The sequence below is a fragment of the Phyllostomus hastatus genome, unplaced genomic scaffold, assembly GCF_019186645.2.
Source record: "Phyllostomus hastatus isolate PE091 unplaced genomic scaffold, TTU_PhHast_1.1 phas_contig_34, whole genome shotgun sequence".
In the NCBI taxonomy this organism is placed as follows: domain Eukaryota; kingdom Metazoa; phylum Chordata; class Mammalia; order Chiroptera; family Phyllostomidae; genus Phyllostomus; species Phyllostomus hastatus.
The window spans coordinates 22,051,732-22,070,707 of NW_025333857.1; the positions used below are offsets into that span (position 1 = coordinate 22,051,732).

General features: G+C 40.2%; 1 protein-coding gene and 1 long non-coding RNA gene across 9 annotated transcripts in view; one reads left to right on the forward strand and one right to left on the reverse strand.

The window, feature by feature from the left end:
- The window catches only part of PTPRD (protein tyrosine phosphatase receptor type D), a 514,409-nt gene that overhangs the window by 430,038 nt on the left and 65,395 nt on the right, over positions 1-18,976 (forward strand). For all 8 annotated transcript variants that reach the window (XM_045840040.1, XM_045840041.1, XM_045840044.1 and 5 more), the window contains one exon: positions 13,677-13,852. In XM_045840040.1, the coding sequence (XP_045695996.1) occupies positions 13,677-13,852 (176 nt within the window). The remainder of the gene's footprint in view (positions 1-13,676; positions 13,853-18,976) is intronic.
- Positions 10,167-11,380, reverse strand: LOC123819658. The gene is made up of 3 exons (XR_006785846.1): positions 11,310-11,380; positions 10,927-10,994; positions 10,167-10,462 (listed from the first exon to the last, which is right to left on the reverse strand). It is a non-coding gene; the product is annotated as an uncharacterized LOC123819658 (long non-coding RNA).

The following is an 18,976-nucleotide window of genomic DNA, read 5'->3' on the forward strand; positions in this document are numbered from 1 at the left end:
GAACGATTCCTCCTAAAAGATGAACAGTACTTCTCAAATATACCTAGCTTCTCTTAAGGATTCATGAGGAGAGCATTTCCCATTCATCCCTTTCCAGTACAAGGTCCCTCTCACATGGTATATGAAAAACAATTAGGAGCTCATGTTCAATACCTGGCATTCTGGCCGTGGTAGCACATTGGATTGCTGTCCTCAGAAATGGGTTTACAATGTCACCTAAATCCATCCCTCTGTCACAGCAGCTAACCTGGTCCGCCAGCTGCCACACACCACACACATGCTCATCAGCACTCAGAAGAGTGCTGTACCCTTTTCAGACTGAAAAGTTTACTGCTTACCCTCCTCCAGATTTTTGTAAACATTAAATAATACCAGTTTTAGGCACAGTCCTTTTGAGAACCTTACAGTTTCCACCTGTAATTATTCAAGTATCTTTCCATTTTCCCTGCTTCTGAAATCTGTGATGACCATCACTTTATCTCACAATTCTGACAAAGTCCTACCTACCAGAGTTAATTTGGGAGTGAGGCTCTGTTTAAAAGCTTTCCCAGTAAGCACCAAAGGCAATCATTGCATTATTTCCAGTTTTGGGAGAACAAGAACTATCATTCAGCATGTGAGCAAGCGCTCACCTGCAGCCCCTGTCCTCAGAATGGGGTTATATAAACAGATATATTTCATAAAATTCTCACAATTTTATTTCTGATGTTGGAAAAGTATTATAATACCCTTCTGAGGCAACGGACGATACTGGGTGTTCAAGAGTTTGTTTGTTTTTTTCTTTTTTCATTTTTTTATTGTTCTTCAATTACAGTTGTCTCCATTTTCTGGCCACCACTTTCCCATGCCCTACCCACCCCCACCTCCCACCCTCAATCCTACCCCCCTTTGGCTTTGACCAATCGATGAAGTGTATCAAAGTTTCACCAATACTAGTTCAAGCAGGGTAGTGTTAAACAGGTAACAGCTTCTTTCAACTTCTGTTTAGAAACTGTAATTGGGTTAATTAGCATAGAGAGCTTACATTTTACCTCTATAATTCTCATTTTAAAATGTAAAAACTAGTTTTTTGTCTCAGTCTTCTTAAATCATTGCCATAGTAAATGAAAAACTAACCCAGGTCACAAATAGAGAAATCTGTCTTTCATCATTGAAGCAAGATAAATTATAGAAACAAAATAAAAGAATGTAAATTGAGACTGCATTCGCCATAGGCTTTACCGGAGAACTTGCTGGTCTGCCTTTGCTGTATTGCAGCCTTGTTTTCCATCTGAATTCGGTCATTCAGCTCTACTTCCTGCCTGCATTTGTGCCCCTCTGTCATTATTTACCTTAACTCATTGTTTTCTACCATCTTTACAGTAAAGCATGTCAAAACGCAGGAATATTCCTTTTTGTACCTTCATTATGAGAGTTGGAAACTATGTACATTTCATTTCTATGCTATTTTTTACAGTATAAAAGCCAGAACATTTGAATCAAACTAAAACCTGCCCTTTTATAGCTCTGTGCCCACAAATACACCCTAAATCTACAGCTGACCTAGAAATCAAAAGTCTCTCAATTTCAAGTGTTATGCAAAGGGTTAGAAGCATTGAACTGAAGTTCGCAGGCTACACAGAGAGCTTTAATCTAGATTACAACCGTGAACAGCATTATATCTTAGCCTAAGCCCTATCTAGCAGGTGTTGAAGGGCCGAGCAATCATCCTGTATCTTAAGTACAAAGAGAAACTGCTGGCGACTGGAACCACGGAACCACTCACTGAGGCTTCTGCTGTACAGGGAGCTTCGGTGACACAAAGCCAGATTTTTCAAGTGTATGGAAATGTTAAGTGACTTCATGAACAATTTTTAAACTTAATGTGCTTGTTTTGAGCTCCCAGGACCGTAACTTAAAAGACATTGGTTTAAGGTTTTATTTTACGCACTCTCATTCTCTCAGTGGTCCTGGCCACTCTCTTCATACTGCTTTGCAGAATTATTTGACAGACATTAAAGAGAAAAGGACACGTTGCCGCAGTGATTCACATTGTCTTTATCTTCATTTACAAGTACTAAATGTTTACACTACTTTCATTGAGAGATGGCAGGGAAAAATATTTAAAAATCAGGAATTCTGTGCAGCACCCATGTGCTTACTGAACTCCTTGAAAATAGTGACTCTTCAAGTCACAATCCCAAATTGTGCTTATTTTATTTGTGCTGGGAGAATGCAGAATAAATTCAAAAGAGTCCTAATTACAAAATGCTTACAATTGCTGAGTTATAGGTTAAGCAGTATGGAAGTACAACTGAATTTCTGACCAGTCCAGTTACCACTGGGGTCCCTTCCATATTCAAGAAAATAGTAATTACTGAAAAAGAGAGGTGATAGGATTTATTTGAATAATTTAACATAAATATGTCAAATAAAGGCTAAATGGAAACTAATACTTCTATGTACAAAAAATAACATAATACTATGCCTGTCCCATAGAATCCAAAGTCTCCAGAACGTATACTTTTATTAAAGTAGAAATGAGAAGATGGACGCTCAGATGGAAAACTCGTCCTGAGTTGCACAGTGTATAAATAATACAGCTCAAATTAGAACTGTACTTTTCCAGTTCCTTGACACTTGCTTTGCTCTGTGGGCACTGTAGCTCATCACCACAGTATTAATGAAAGAGTGGACAACTCCCAAACTGCTTGCAAACCCAGCCTCCCCCGTGGGCTTCCACAGCCCACGTCACTGAAGCTGCTTCCCCACTATCGCTGTGGCTGTGACAACTCAGCATGGATCCAAGTGCCCCGCCTTAACTTTTGGCCTAAAAACCATCTTATTGGAGCATTAACCTATGGATGGTGTAATGTAATTTACTGCATTTTAGTATTTCATTTGCTACTTTACAGCATAACTAATCTGAGGCAATGACACAACATGGGGAGTCAGCAGTGATTCAGCTGCATCAGAGTTGCTCCTGCAGGTGCAGAAGCGAAGTGCCGTTCTCCCTAACTGACCCCCACCATGACCCCTTACCTCAGATACCTTTTTGTGTATCTTCAACTTCTTATAAACTAAGACCTATCAATTAGTGGCACACTGCTTATTGGAATGACTTGTAAATAGCAAAATTTTAATGTAATGATTACAATCTTAGATAAAAAGAGTCCCCCCCCATATACTCTTCATGGCTGCTAATACTGTATTTCTATTAGTAGAATTATAATTAACATTTCCGTTTAAAAGCCGTATTGACATGGCGTTTTTTTTTAATTGTTGGCCAGGTCTAAATATAAAGCAAAATGTAAAATACTACTTTTTAATTCAACAACAGAGGCTAGAAGCTATAGTTATAATTATCTGGGTTCCTGCTGTGTGGCAGGTCCCATGTCATCACTTTCGTACACAGTACCTGTAGTGTTCAGAACACTCTCAAAAGCTGGTTATCATTATGTTTCACAGATGAGGAAACGATTAAACTAAAAATTCAAGTAACTGTTTTCTAACTAACAGCTAGTAAGTAGCAGAGCCAAAATTCTAATACGTGAATCAGTCAGGCCCAAGAGTGCTGTTCGCTCCAATGGGCCACACAGACACACAGTTGGTTTTGAAGTGACGATGGCAGGGCCAATACATGCAATACATGCCACATGTAATTCAAGAGTTGTGCCTTTATAGCTGGGAAGACTGCCTAGGAATTTTTAAATATACACTTGGAAATACTTATGATAGAAATCTCAGAGCTAGAGGTCTTTGATTGTGTTCTTAGTCTTTAGTCAGAATGAGTTTTTCCAAGGAATGAATGACATATAAATAGCTTTCAGGTGGGTTTCAGGTGGGTTTTTGTTTAATATTACTTTCTTAAGTCATATTAGGAAGACAATTGAAGAAGGAGACAGATGACTAAAAACTGAATCCTAGTTTGAGCAGCCATGTCACCTTGCGCAGCCCCTTCATACACTTCACATTGACCCTTTGGGGGAGCCGGACCCTTCTGAGAACCCGATAAACAGTTTAAACCCTACTTGAAAACAGAAGACACCTGCACACTCTGTGCACTGACTTCACAGAGTTCACAGACATACAAGCCCTTTGGAGGTCTGTTCTACAGGTTAGGAACCTCTGCCACGGGGGCTTTTCTTCCACTTCCTCATGAAATTAGGATGTGTAAGACTATTTCTGGAATTCTTGAAATCCTGAAAGTTGATTCCAAATCCAGAGATCAATAGATTAATAATACGAATAGTAAAATAAGTGTTAAATCTTAGACCTTAAGAGATTAGCTCTTTCCAGGTAAAATAGACAAACAAACCCTCTAAACTAGAGGGTTTGCTTCAAACAGTGTTACTAGCTGATGTGTGTCTCTGCTACCACACCAGGTTGAAATGCTTTTTTGTCTAAGAGAGTTAGAAATGACAGAGCATAAACCAAATCGTGTCACATGCATTCTTTAACACTAGCGCTTTTCAATTTGATAAAAGAAGATTAGTAAAATATAGGTTTGTTTTATTCTTTTTTCTAGTTTGGGGCTTTTTATTTAAAGTTTCAAAATGCATTTTTTTTGCTTCATCTCTTTAATGGGAACATTCTTGCAAGGGCCCAGAATCTCCTCAAGAACTTTCCTGTGAAAGTGTCCTAGGCTTTTCCTGCTTCTGAAGAGGTTGTTTGCAGAAGTTGCTCTGCCTTCAGTCCCTCTTCTGTGACATAGGGTTAATAATACTATCAATCTCTTAGAACTATTATGATTTAATGAATTGCTTCATGTAAAGCATTTAGAGGCATGCTTGGCACAAAGAAAATGCCTGATAAATATTGGGAACTATTAAAATTATCATTGTTGGTATTATAAATTTTATTGCTACTACCAATAGGTCCTTTTATCGTTGGATGGAATTTCTTTTGTATGTGATCTATGGAAAAATTAATACTATCCAAATGAGAAAGCTGCATATATTTGGAGTACTCTGTGAAGCAAAAGAAAATATTGGTGCTTGATAAATGAAAACCAGACCCATAATAGCATTACAAATTTCAACAGGGGGAAGAATGTGTTCCTTTAAATGGAAATCCAAAATATATCATCTGCTGCTTGATTTGCATAATAGGAGCAATTCCAAAAAAAATCCAACTGTAAATAATATAGATGATGTTACAACAACCTGATTATTTGTGAGATGGGCAATTTAGCTCCTTTAAAATGAAAAAGTGGTTCATAGGGAATCACTGCCCTGAAGATAAATCTAATTCCTAAAAGTAGAGAGAAGAAACTACTTAGATTCTCCTGTAGCACTGCTTCTGTGTTTGCCACCATGCCCATGCCCTGTGCCTCAGCCTCTCTCCTGCAGGGTGCTCAGTGATGAGTCCCCACCTGTTCACTTAGAACAGCGGTCAGCACACAGGGACGTGCTGTCCAGTTCCACAAGGTGCCCAGGCAAGGAGTCTTCTTTGTTACAGGCTATGTCTAATAACCTGATATTTTTTCAATAAGTAAAAACAAAATAAACCAACCCAGAAAAAACAGTTAATTATATTGTAGTGAATACAAATGTCCAATATGAAACTCTAATATCAAAGAATTTAAGTTATTTTCCCCAATAAGAATTCCTCTAACAGCTGCCATGTGCTGTTAGTATGCTGACCTTTCCCAGGTCAGCATACTAAATACGAATCCCTTTACCTCCCTCTAGGATCTCTCTCTTTCATCTATCTGTCTACCTACCTACCTGTTTTTCTTGTTGGCCTCGACACTAGTGAATAGTTTGTGGGTGCATGGTGTTTATTATATTTTCCTCTTGAAATTCTACTTAACAAACTGAAGTTGGTTAGACTATATGCCCCATCTGAAAAAATAAAGAAAACTTTAAAAAAATATCCTCATCCAAATTGGTTGAGTTCATTTTTCTCATATTATTCAAAATAACAATCATTTGGTACAGTTTCTTTAACATTTTAAGTCTTTCACTTTTTAAGTTAATTGTTTGCAAGCATGACAAAGTTTAATCCTTTTATTTCAGAGTGATTTTTTAAAATAAATGAAGGCATCTCTCTCTTCAAGGAGCAGTGCACAAATTTTTTTGGCTTAATTTGTCTTAAATAGACAGCAAGATTGGACATAGCCTTTGGAAACTTGGAATTATTTCACAAGGTGCTTGCAGCCAGTGGAAAGGCTAATATTAGCTGTTTAAATTGCATCTCTCTCCTGCATGCAGCCCGGCAGCACATAGAGTGGGGACCTCTCGTCTGGCTCCCACCTCTGCCTCTACCTATGCTGTTTCTTATCTGGAAAAGACAAAGGCATTTTTTAAGAGATGACTGGTTGTGGGGGTTTTTTTGTTTGTTTGTTTTTTTGGTTTTTCCTTTACTCTTGTCTTCAGGAAGCTAATTGAAAAGTAAATCAGAAAGGTCTGTGAGTTTTTTATATCCACAGTCTTTAGCTCCGTGATTGGTATTTTTTAAATTTTTATTGTACACCTATGCAGGTTACAGTACTAAATTTACACTTTATTACTCTGAGGCTCTAGAGGAACTTACATATTCTGTAGTGTGACTCCAGTGTTAGAACAAAGGCATGGGTTGTACATTAGTGGAAAGTTATAAAATAATTATTTTTGTCCTCCCCATTGATTTTTTTAAATGTAGAAACTAGAAAGGGGTCTTTTAGATTTGGAATTACTTTTCATCCATAGGGTATTTAGGAAGGAATAGGCTTATTTCATTTCTGTTTATTATATTGATCCTAAGAATAGCTAATATTCACTGGTATTTTAGAAGCTGCAAATGTGTTGACTTGTTTGATTCTCTCAGAGGTGTTGGGTGAGGACATTGTGATAATGCTGCTCATAGATGAGGATATATAAGAGGAGACTGAGGCTCTGAGAGTTTCCTACAGACAGAGCTCCTGTCGTCACACTCCTTGCTGGGTTCTGACTACCTCGTTGCTGCCAGTACACATCACTGGCTCATGCTCTGCTCTATCTCATGACAAAGTGCTCCCTAACTGGAAAAGAGGTGCAGATAAGTCCCCAACACTTGTAGCTAATCTCAGAATACATTCAAGGACAGTTTAATTGTCCACCTCCTTCCCTGGGGCCGCTGTCGTAACGCAGCCTCCCCAACAGTGCAGAAAACCATGGAGAGGACACAAGTGGAGGCTGGGTTCACAAACTCAGTGGAAGCTGTCCATGCCTTCATTAATAGTCACTGTGGTGATGAGCTACAGTGCCCACAGAGCAAAGCAGGCTTCTAAAAACGTTGCCCTCTGTGCTATGGACACATTGAGGGTAATTTGCCAAACCAAGGTTACATCTGGGGGTAACGTGGCAGATGATGCTCTCTGGCTTTGTGAGATGCCTTTGTTTTGCCTGGTATGTGGCAAAGAAAACCCCCCATTCTGCTAGTTCTGGTACAGCCCAGGTGGCCACCATGGTATCAGTGGAAAGGGAAGAGAACCTGTGTTCTTTGGAATTCAATAAATTTACAAGTGATAATTTTTATTAGATCTCATTTTTCTATTTCCTGTCCTCTAGTTTGCTGCTGTCAGCAAAGTAAACATTTTTTCCTGCATTATGAAGGCAAAAATATCAATCTAGGTCTTAACCAACAATTGGTGGTTGTTAGGTAGTATTTTGTGTATTTACTTATTTTTGCTTTGTGTATTGAAGTAGAGATGGGCACATTATTTTCTAAATAAAAGGTAGTTTTTAATAATTTTTTAAAAAATGTAATGGAACCAATTAAAAAGAATCATGGAGCTTCTGGAAAAAAAAAAACATAGCTTGTGTGCTCTATTGGAAGTTGAGTACTTCTGTCTTACAACAAGGAATAAACTGGTTGATCAAAAACAATTTCTTTTTCACACAAAATTTACTAAGGATTTGTAGAAGTGAAAGAAAATAAAGCACCTAAGCTCTAACGCCGCCCTGGGTTAGAGTAAAGGCCATCCCGCAGCTGAGGGCTCCTCTCGGCTCTGTGGAGCAGGTTCCGAAACAGCCTTGTCTCGTGACAGCGCTAATGGGACACTGTAGGAACTTAACTCTCATGTCCATCCATTAGCTCGGGATAGAATTGGTTCTGTTACACGTCATTTCGCTTCAAGTTGCAGAACCTAAGGAAGCAGCACATGAGGACTCATGGTACCATAACAATTTGTCCCCTGGAGCCACGGATGGGACTCCGCCTGCCCTCGGACACTGCCTTTTATTCTCGTCCCTGCAGTCCACGGGCAGCTTCTTTCTCTGAACAGACTGCCCACGAGCCTACTCCCACCTCCGCCTCCTGTTTTTAAATGTTTGTTTTTCACCCCACCAGGTTCTAATCAAAATTTAAAGTACCAGTCATACCAAAAAAAATAATAAAAACCTCAGCACATCAGAGGTAGAAGCAGTAGAAATCAGCTTGAAAGAGAATCAGAGCATATTCCTACCTAAGATGAGAGACACAAAACCTCTCTCAATCTTAAAATAACTTCACAGAGATTTCCAAACCCAAGAAGGTTAAGAATACCACAGGGAGATATCTTATTTTAGAGCTCAAACGGATGTGAGGGAATCAATTTGTCCAACACGCCTTGTTTGGCAGATAAGCAATCAAAGGTCTGGACAAGTTGAACAGCTGCCCAAATGGCAAAGTGCAAACTGCCAATAGCCCTAGACAGCAGTCTCATATCCTGGTCGAGTTCTCTAAATTTTTAGGAAGCGCTACTGCTGTCCCAAGGCTTCAAAAGGCATGTGCGATTTTTCCTACAGTGTGGAGTAATACAAAAGTATGTACATTCTCCATATGAACACTTAATTTCACATCGATAAAATAATTCATGTGCTGTTTTCTGCCCTGTTTTCCCAGTTAACATCAGGGCATAAAGTCACCTTATAAAACTTATAATTTTAAATACTCCCCAACAAAAGAAATATTTTTTCAAAAACATTAACTGCTAACTTGAAAAATCAATGCAAAGCAAGTTGTGTGTGTGTGTGTGTGTGTTTTAATTGACCCACTTAGTTCAATTAGTCCTCCTCAAATAAATACAAAAAAATAACTTATTGTCCCTGGCTGGTGTGGCTCAGTGGATTGAGCACCAGCCTGTGAACCAAAAGGTCGCCAGTTCGATTTCAGTCAGGACGCCTAGGTTGCTAGCCAGGTCCCTAGCTGGGGTGAGGGAGGGGTTGGGGGTATGTGAAAGGCAACCAAAAGATGTTTCTCTCCCTCTCTTTCTTTTTCCCTTCCCCTCTCTCTATAAATAAATAAAACATTTTCTTAAAAAAAAAAAACTATTTTAACCCAGTAAGGACATCTCAGATAGTATGTTCTTTAATATTGCAACATGTTTTCAAGATTTTAAAGCATTTTTCAGTAATTATTCATCACCAATACTCTTTTGAACATAGTAGCTTCATCTTTCCAAGGACTCCTCTCCCTGGTTAATATTCAAACATGTGTAGGCACAATATCAGGAAGCCCTGTCCTATTCATCCCATGACTGGGAATAGAAAAGGGGTGTTGTCCTTGCATTTTGAATTCATGATAATGTTTTCAAAGTTTTTCAGGCACTTAAAACAACAGTGGATCTCAAAGTTCATGCCCAGGCTTATTTTTGCACTAAAAACTATAACTAGCAGTTCTCAGCAAATGAAAGGAGAGCCTATAAGTGACCTAATTCTGTCTGAACAGCTCTTTGCTATACGGCTTGTTGTGCACAGAGAACACAGAAGCCCAGCTCTACCAATCACTCACCTCATCACAACCTTTGTTAGTCTTAGAGGCTCTAGGTTCACAGCACCAAGTTTAGTTTGCCCAGAACACAAAACCCCATATACAGCATATAAGTAGTATTTGTAAGTGCCACAATAGAAGAGTCCATTAACTGATGAAATACACTTGAACACATGCATGAGGAACACTGGTATAATACGAATTCAAAATCTAGCCTCAGTCTTCTCACTGACAAGAGTAGAATGATGAAAATTATTGGTCTTGAAACTATTTACAGGACTACTAAGTGGAGAGTATGCATAAAATGATACATGGAAATGTATTGTTTATTTTTATAAATATCAGAAAGCCATGGATTCCTATGAAAGATTAACTTTTTTTTTTTGTCTTCTTGAACAATGACATTAAGACTGGCTACAAGAGGCAGTTCCTACAACAGTAACAGTCCCAAGATTTTTGCCTGTGACAAACCAAGGTCGCCATTTTTGTAGTGCTCTTTGTTTAATGATTCCTCCCTACCATCACTCCCCAAAAGACAAGCACCATTATTACAGTATTGAAAGGAGGTCTCCTTGATGCCAAGAAATAAAAGCAATCTGTTCATGTATAGTAATGGCACATTCTTTCAGTACTGCATTTGAGTTAGGTTTCCATCCATCATCGCCTCGGAGGAATTTGATTAATCCTCACACACTTCTCTTGGATTAGTAGTGCGCTTTGATTGTGTTGCATTAGCAGATGCAAATCATTGTCTGGATAAGGCAGGGAACTGAAAATTAAATAAGCGAATATGCATTACTTGAAGAAGGTCACCCCCCAAAAGTGAAAGAACTTTGTCGATCCGGTCTCCCGGCAGAAACCTCACAATCAGTAGCTATGGAGTAAGCATTTCGTGCACCAGACATGTGGAAAATGAGCACGTTCTTTTTCCTTCCCACACCCACCCCATGGCCAGAGTTGGTTTGAAAGTTTTTTCGAAATATGTTGCATTGAAAAGTAAGGTCTCATCGACTTGAAACACACTGCTTTTCAACTTCCACTTCCAACCTAGGGCTAATATTTTTAGAATGGCAATCTGCCACCCTTTCTGAAACCTTTTTCTCATTCACCTTTCCACACAGATCCTTGTGTTGGATTCTAGGAATATAGGATGCATTAGATCTTAGGGTTTCTCCAGAACATAGCCCTCTCTCACATCTCCACGTAGCAAATAACATTTGACAGAGAACTTACCAGAAATGCTTTTTGCCTGAGCGGGTAAGGGGTTCACCAGAGGAGGCTTTCATTCCAGGTGCAGTCTCCTTAGAGAAAAGTGTCAAAACAGAAGAGGAGCCTCAGTAGTATTTTCAGGATGTAAACATCAGCTTAATAATTAGCTCCACCAAGTGTTGAATTTTTTTTTTTAATTCTTCTCTCTTTAAAATATCAAGTCCTAAATTCTTAAGGCATTCTGTGATACAGTTAATCCTAGGGTCTCATGGTTTTCAGGCAGAATTTTTGTATTTTTTTAATCCTGGAAAGTACAACCATTATTCAGTAGCAACCTATTTCCCCTAAAACAATAATAATAATGCATTCTTTAAACTTGAGCGGTATGTCTGAAAACAGTTCATTACCTAATGGTGGAATGTTGGGTGGGCTGGATTCCCTTGTTCTAGATGTGCGTCCCATGTCCACGGCCTTGTCCTCGGACACGCCCTTCAGACATTTGTCATCCTTGATGACAGGGAACTAGCCCGGCGCCTCGATGACGTGTTGTTGGAGGCGTTAACCCCAGTTTCTCCATTTTGAAGTTTGGAAAAAGTTTTGTGTATGTTGGTGGCTGAGTGGGGCCCATAGCCAAAAGCCTTTTTATCAGCTCTTAAAGGTCGCTAACTGCTAAATCAAAACTTGGACAGCAGGCTTTTCCCGTGTTGTGGAGATTTATCGTGGGCTCAGAAATGAATCCCGTGGACATGCAGACGTGCTGCTTCCCAGTGGCTGGAACCTGAGGACTTCGTTCAAACTACAATGATCTGATGTCAGGGAGGAACAGGATCTTTATCAACAAAGTGCTGCCAGAACCCCAGCTGTTTTTAGAGTAGCTGTAATAGATGAATAATGTTACAACCAACTGAGCGAAAGCCTTTTTGCTCAAAAGGATTTTCACTCATGGTGGTGGTATTCCATATCCATGTGTTCATCTCGAAGCACAGTAGTTTCCATCTGACTTTCATTACTTTTCTTGAGAGGATCAGTTTTACAACTGGAATCAGAAAAGCAGTCAAAGTAATTGAAAGTGGCAATCAGTGAAATATAACAATTTTAGCTTGGGAACATATGTTTCATTTATAAGGAAAGTATTTTTGTCCATAAATCCTGGACCCGTGTTTTCCCAGGGCAGCAAAGGGACCATGTACACGTTCTGATGCTATGCCCCATGTCTCGGTGATGCTCCTCCGGGGACTGGCAACTCCTCACCTCCCAAGGAAGTCTATTCCCTTTTTGATTCTGACAGTTTGCAAATGCTTTGTTATATTGGAGATAAAATCTCTATTTCTGTAGTTGCATCCTTTTGAACTGAAAAACTTGGGTCTCAACAGAGTAAACCTGAACCTCTCTTTAGATACACGTGGGTAGCTCTGCATTTTCCTTTGCCAAGTTGTATTACATACTTATATTCCTCTCTTGCATGGAATAGCTTTCACTTCCTTAACCATTTTGGCCACTCTCCCTGGAAGAAGCTTAAACTTGCCTATATTTCTCTTAAAGGCTTTCAATCAGAATACCTGCATTAATACTCTTTTGTTACTAGGAATAGCAAAGGTAAATGAAAGAGACATGATCTAGAAGTCAGAACAAGTAGTAAACAAGTTAACAAACATAGTTACAGTCTGCAATACCCAATGTACAGAATTGCCAAGGAAGCTCTGAGGTCCCTGGGTACGAAGGGCAGGCCTTCTGAGATGGGGGCGAACATTTTACAATGGGAAGGAAACAGTGTGACCCAGGATGTGGCATGGCACTGAGGAAGGAGAGCCTCATTTTCCAAAACTGAAGCCGAACCTAGAGTTTAGAAGTTTAGAAGGTGAGTGGAACGAGAGGACTCTGAAGAAGTGCAGAGCTTTGTAGCCATTGTTGAGAGTTTGGGTTTTATTTGAAGTATAAGGGGAAGCCATTGTTGGGTGTGAAGAAGAGATGTTACAGTGTCTGAAACAATGTTTTTAAAAAATGTTTTCCTGCTGGATGGAGAACAGCACAAAGGATAAAAGTAGAAGTGGGGCAACCAATTAGAAAGCAGTTCTCATAATCCAAAGAGAGGTCCATGTGACACCACAGCCCCATGAGGTGCAAATGGGAAGCACTAAGACAAAGTCATAGCAGACTGCCTGCCTGTGATCAGCCTGCCTGTGATTCTGCTATTAGCATAGCAGACTGCACCAGCCTGAGCAAGTTTCTCAACCTCTGTGCATCTCAGCTTTCTCTTTTGTGAGAGGAAGATCATCACAGGACTTATTTCATAGAGTTGCTGTGAGGGTTAAGTGAGTTACCTGTTGTCACAAACTGCGTAGACTGTTTCACTGTCAGGGCATGCCATGTCACGTTTTTCACACTCAGGCAGTATCTCAGTTTTTGTCTGGGAATGAGGAGAATGACTGAGGAATATGACCAGGTAATTGTTTATTTCCCTTTGCAAACTATATTTTGCTGATGCAGTGGAGAAAGACAATGTGAGAAAAGGCATTCTGTGGACAATTAGTTGTGGGTTTGTTTGGTTTTTTTTTGGTAGTCCACCTTGTCCTTTTGTAAATGACCTCAGACTTTGCATTTCTTTAACACTGCGTGACCTGTTTTGAATCTTGCTTAAAACCCGAATCCTGCAATATTACTGGAACTCCTCTAGCGTAGTGGGGAACAGTACTATAACAATGCCTTAGGCTGTGTCCCAGGCCATTTCTTCCTCTGATATGTTCACCTAGTAGAATAATATTCCTGTTTTACAGGCATCCCAGGAAGCGACTATGTGAATGCCAACTACATCGATGGTTATAGGAAACAAAATGCCTACATCGCAACACAGGGATCTCTCCCAGAAACATTCGGGGACTTCTGGAGAATGATTTGGGAGCAGCGGAGTGCCACCGTTGTCATGATGACAAAACTAGAAGAACGGTCCAGGGTAAGACAGTCCCTACGTTGCATCTTTTCTTCTGTTCAGAACCTAGCCTTCAGGTTTGACCTTCTAACAGACGTCCATTGTGAACGGGCATCAACAGCTCTGATTACACCACCTTTCGTCGCTTCTGAGTCTTTCAGAAGTGAACTTCTCTCATGTTACAATGTGTGGTTACCAAAACAAACAAAAGAAAACAGTACTCAAAGAAGAACCAACATTTTAAAAAATACTGAGTAACAACACACAGACTTTTGGGGAGAAGCTCACCAATATCTACTTCCCAATATTTTCCACTTTTTCTTCCTCACTGCCTACAGTGAGATCTCAAATTCTGTGACACTGGATCTTTTTAAATTATTCAAATTAGCACAAATTAAGTCAGTGCAGCCAGAAAAATTATGTGGGTTAATACACGGTTGAGAAAACACATAAATGCGTGGAGGGTATTTTGCTAGTTTAGCCTTCTCCAGAATGAATAGATTTTAATAATAGACTCATTGCCTATTAGAGTCTAAGAAAGGAGTTTTATTCATCATATGGGTCTAATGTTATGGTGCATGGCACATAAGTTAAATGCTGCTGATTTGCAAAACTAAAACATAACAGGTAAGCCATATTCCCAGGAAAATATGCAGATATTATAGCCAGTTGATGAAAAACAATCTTTAACCTTGAGACTTTAATGAAGGAGTCTCCGAAGATGACATGCACCCTTACAGAAGACTGGGGCATTCCAGGCAGAATTTGAAACCGCCGGTGAGTTGTCTTTCACGGTGGGCACAGTAGCTCAGAAAGGACATAGAGAAGGAAGCCAGAGCCCAAGCCCCCATCTGTTGTGTGACAGTTGAGGTTTTTTAAATGATCTTCTAAGCTCCATTTATGGCAGGTGCTCGTAGTCCAGGTGTGTATCTGAGGAAGAGTTGAAAGCTGCCAAGAGGATTTATAAGGGAAAAGCTCACGCTTCGGAAAATACGAAAAGTCCCAGCTGTTACCTTACAGATAAGGAGTTGAGAATTAAAACGATGTAGTTCACAACTGGTTTTGCAAACCTAAAAAAGCAATCAGATCTTTTTAAAACCCGTGAATTCTATAGACATATTGAAGTATCATCTGAAATGAAATTTAGATAAAAACTGTTATGACTAGGGGGACAAATATCTTTACATACAAACTCCAAAGGAGATAGATGGATCTATTATTGATTTGTACTTAGGGTAATCCCTATGTAACAAGCCAATTCTTTAAAAACAACCTTCTAACCCAAATGATTCTTGAATGTACCTGTTAATAATTATAACAATGTCTAACATATATTAGGTGTGTTGATATTTTACAACAACCCTGTAAGATAAATACTACTATGATCTGTACCTGACATACAAGTAAACTAAGGCTGGAACGTTCCAGAAAGTCCCCCAAGGTGATTCAGCTACCCAGGGCAGCATTGGGAATTGAAGACATATAGGCTGAACCCAGCACACATGTGCTTAGCCATCAGTCCATACTTGCATGAAGCTGAGGCAGCTGGACTGTTACATTTTGGCATGAATGTAAATCCAAGCCACCCGGATCACTCTGCCTGGAGATGCTGGCTGGTAACAAGCAGTCATTTGCAGAAGCTGTTTTCAGTAAAACACACATTTTATCTTGACACTGCAGGCCTTCATTAAACCATGCACAGAAACTTGTTTTGAAATAACCAAATGAAATTCTGCCCCCTTTCTCCCTAATTGCTTCTAATAATAAAGTTAGTTCTAATGGCCCCACTGCCACTGCAGCATCTGATGGTAATGAGCAGCAGTTCTTGGCGGAAAGCACCGTGACTTCAGTACCTGCAGTTTATCTTTGTGTTGCAGGCTACCTTTCTTTCCCCTGCCTCAGACAGAGGAACTTATTTGGAAGTTACTAAAGGAACCTCTGTTCCCTCCCTTCATTAATTACTCTTTGCTCTTACAAGTTAGGTTTCTCTTTGTTAAATGGCCTAAAGGAGGCCAATTAAAATGCTGTCTGGTGATTTCTATTCTGCGGTGATTCAGCCAGGACTCGAACTTGTGGTGACCTGCATAAACCAACACTGAGGAGTCTCAACCATTATCAATCTGACCACGCAAATGAGCCCTGACCCTCAAGGCCCCAAAGCCCTTTGTTCTCCAGTCTGGAATACTTGAGAATAAATGACCGAAGGCAGCAGAGGGATCTCACGGAGTACTGGTGCCTCAAACGATCCCACCTATTCTTCCATCTTCTCCTTCACATCCACCCACCTCACGTTTTTTCCCCCAAGCAGTGGCTCCATCACCCCGAGTCTCAGCAGGGGAAGGGCAAGGCATTCCTGGATTCTCAAACAAGACCTTGGATTGAGTTTTGCTATAAAAACGGTGTTATAAATAGTGGTTACTTGTTACTGAAATATATAGCTCCATACTTTAGGGACTTTGTGGGTTATGTGGGCTGACCTGGAGACTCAATAAATTCCCAATTCCCAGCAGCCAACTTCAAAGCAGATATTTGAACTGGCTTTGGCTTTGGTTGGGAATTGCCTGTAGTCTCCCTCATAAATGAAGGTGGTCCACCAAGTTCAAATGCATCACTTCTCTAAGATCTGAACCCTAAAAGTTCATTATTTTGATTAAGGCTCAGGTTCTTGAAATAATATTCATCCTCTTGCTATATGGGGGAAAAGTGTGCATGTATACATGCAAATACATATGAGTGTTATAAGTATTGAGTGCCTGATTACTGAAGAATTGGCCTGGGGAAGAGAAGAAAAGGAAAGGGAAGAAAACACAGCAAGATATCACACAAGACTCTGGGGACGTCACCGTCAGAGAGAAGGGAAGCTACATGTTGTAGTTCCAAGTTGAGTGTCTCACCATCACATGTCTAGGTTTAGATTCCGATTCTAATGCTTACTCGCTGTGTAATGAGCAAATTACTGGATCGCTCAAAATCTCTTTTCTCCTTTTTGGCTTACATGGCGGGGTTCTTATGGATACTGACTGAGATAAGGAATGTAACAAGGTGGTTCAGCGCATCTCAACTATTTTTGTTTGGCTTGAACAAAAGGAGTTGGAGGCTTTACCATTATAACTTTACTTCCCTTAAAGCTGTTTTTCAGATAATTCAATTTTTTGTTTCCAAATGAAATGAGTTTGCTTCTCTTTGACTGACAGTGAATCCTGACCAAATCCATGAGTCCCTCACATGGCAGACCCTGCCCACTGTCCCAGTGTAGCAATCTGTGCATTATGGTCTAGAGGAGAGTGGGGCTGAGTACAGTGGGGGAGGGAGGCTGCACTTGCCTTTCCCCAGGACAGAATCTCCAGAACGGAGAGCCTGACGCAGAAACTCATTTATCAGTCTGCAAACAGACCTTGGCTCTTCTGGCTGCTACTTCCACTGCAGCCATATCTCGAAGGAATACAGTATGAAAATAGTGGGTGATATAGACAGGAGTTACATATGGTAATAATTGTCAGTAAAGTTTGTGTATTCTTGGTATGATGTTTCTCTTTGGTTCTGTTTTGCATTCTCCCTCCCCATTCTTATTTATTTGGTGATGCTAGGGAATTATCTCTACTTAAAACCTATCTCCTGGTTCATCGAGCTTTCTGTTTTGCCTGTGCCACGCTCACTCTTACCTGGTCTCTCTGGCCTGCTGTGGATAAAGCAGCAGTGCTTGTAACCTTTGCTGAGTGGGAAGAGCTTACTCACCCAAAGGGCTGTTAGGTTCCTTAGCAGGTGATAGAAATTCAGTTGGCCTTAGAACTGACCATTCTTAGGTTTGAATGGCTAGAGAAGGTCTTACACATGTGAGGTATGACTTAGGACTTCAGCTGGCCATTTGACAACTTAGGTTCTTTGATTTTCCAGTACAATTACTCCCTCTCAGATGTGGCCGTGAAAGGGTCTTAACCCTAACTGAGATTATTTGTATGGTGTGTACACTCAGTTTTCAGCCCCAAAGAGAAAATGTGTACGTTGAATGTTTTCTGAATTTCATGCAGATACATAATGAAACAAAACAAAATATAAGGCCAAAATCTGGAGATTTTGAAGGTAAAATATGATCGCTGTCTGAAACACACAGATCAACTTAAAGCCTTGTAAAATGCACTGTGACACGAGATACTGTTCGTGGGTTTTATTCCACAGTTTCCATCTTTTTTGCCAAATCCTCTCAAGTTCTGTGTAGTTCATTGATTCTGTAGAAAATCATTCCTGTGCCCTAGAATGTGGTTTCTAATTGTTTCCATGCTTCATAACATGCCAATAAGCACATGAGTTGGTTTGGGCAACCACATGTAGAGAGGAAAAAGTTTGGAAAAAATGAAACACTGGTAGGCGAGGAAAACATATGCAGCTGGGATTTCCACTCCAAGGGTGTTATTTGTGGGCAACAGGGACACACGGTCGGCAGCCTCATGTGAAGAATAGGAGTCTCGCAGGTAGTATTTGCCAAAGAGATTCCTGGCCTGGGAAGCTCTATTATTTTGTTGATTGCCCACTTTTTTCCTTTACTTATCTGCTTTTGACTATTTCTCATCGATCTTGTTTCCCATCTTGAAGTGCATAAGACGGAGGGAATAGGTGAACCTCATGCTCAGCAAATTCTTGAGCATCCTTGTTTAGTGTGAGAAGCTGAAATGGCTTAACAAAGGTGAAGGGACAGTTGGCTCTTGCCAGTTCTCACCTTCTCACTGGCCTGCCTTCAATTACTGCCTACAGTTGACACTCGCTGTTGATTCTGTGGGGTTGCCAGCTTCATGGCAGGAGTTGATTCACTCAAAGAGCTGTGATGGCCATGGTCCTTAGTGCTGTAAGTCTCAAGGATGGGGACTGAAATTCTGACAGTCAACAAATGAGATGTGATTCGTGATTGAATTGTCCTCTGTTGTGAGTCACACTGATGTGCAGTAAAAGCCTAGAGATAGAAGTGAGGAATTCTATTCTTGATTTCCAAACTCGCTAAGCCCTGTTTTCTGTTTGCAGACAGAGACTCGTGAGAACCTGTGGACAGCGCCCACTGGCAGAGCAGAGCAAATGCTTTGCACACCATGACTTCTGCCATCGTAGTCCAGCAAACAAGAAAAGTCCCGCTCCACTAATTTGTTTTGTACTAATGAG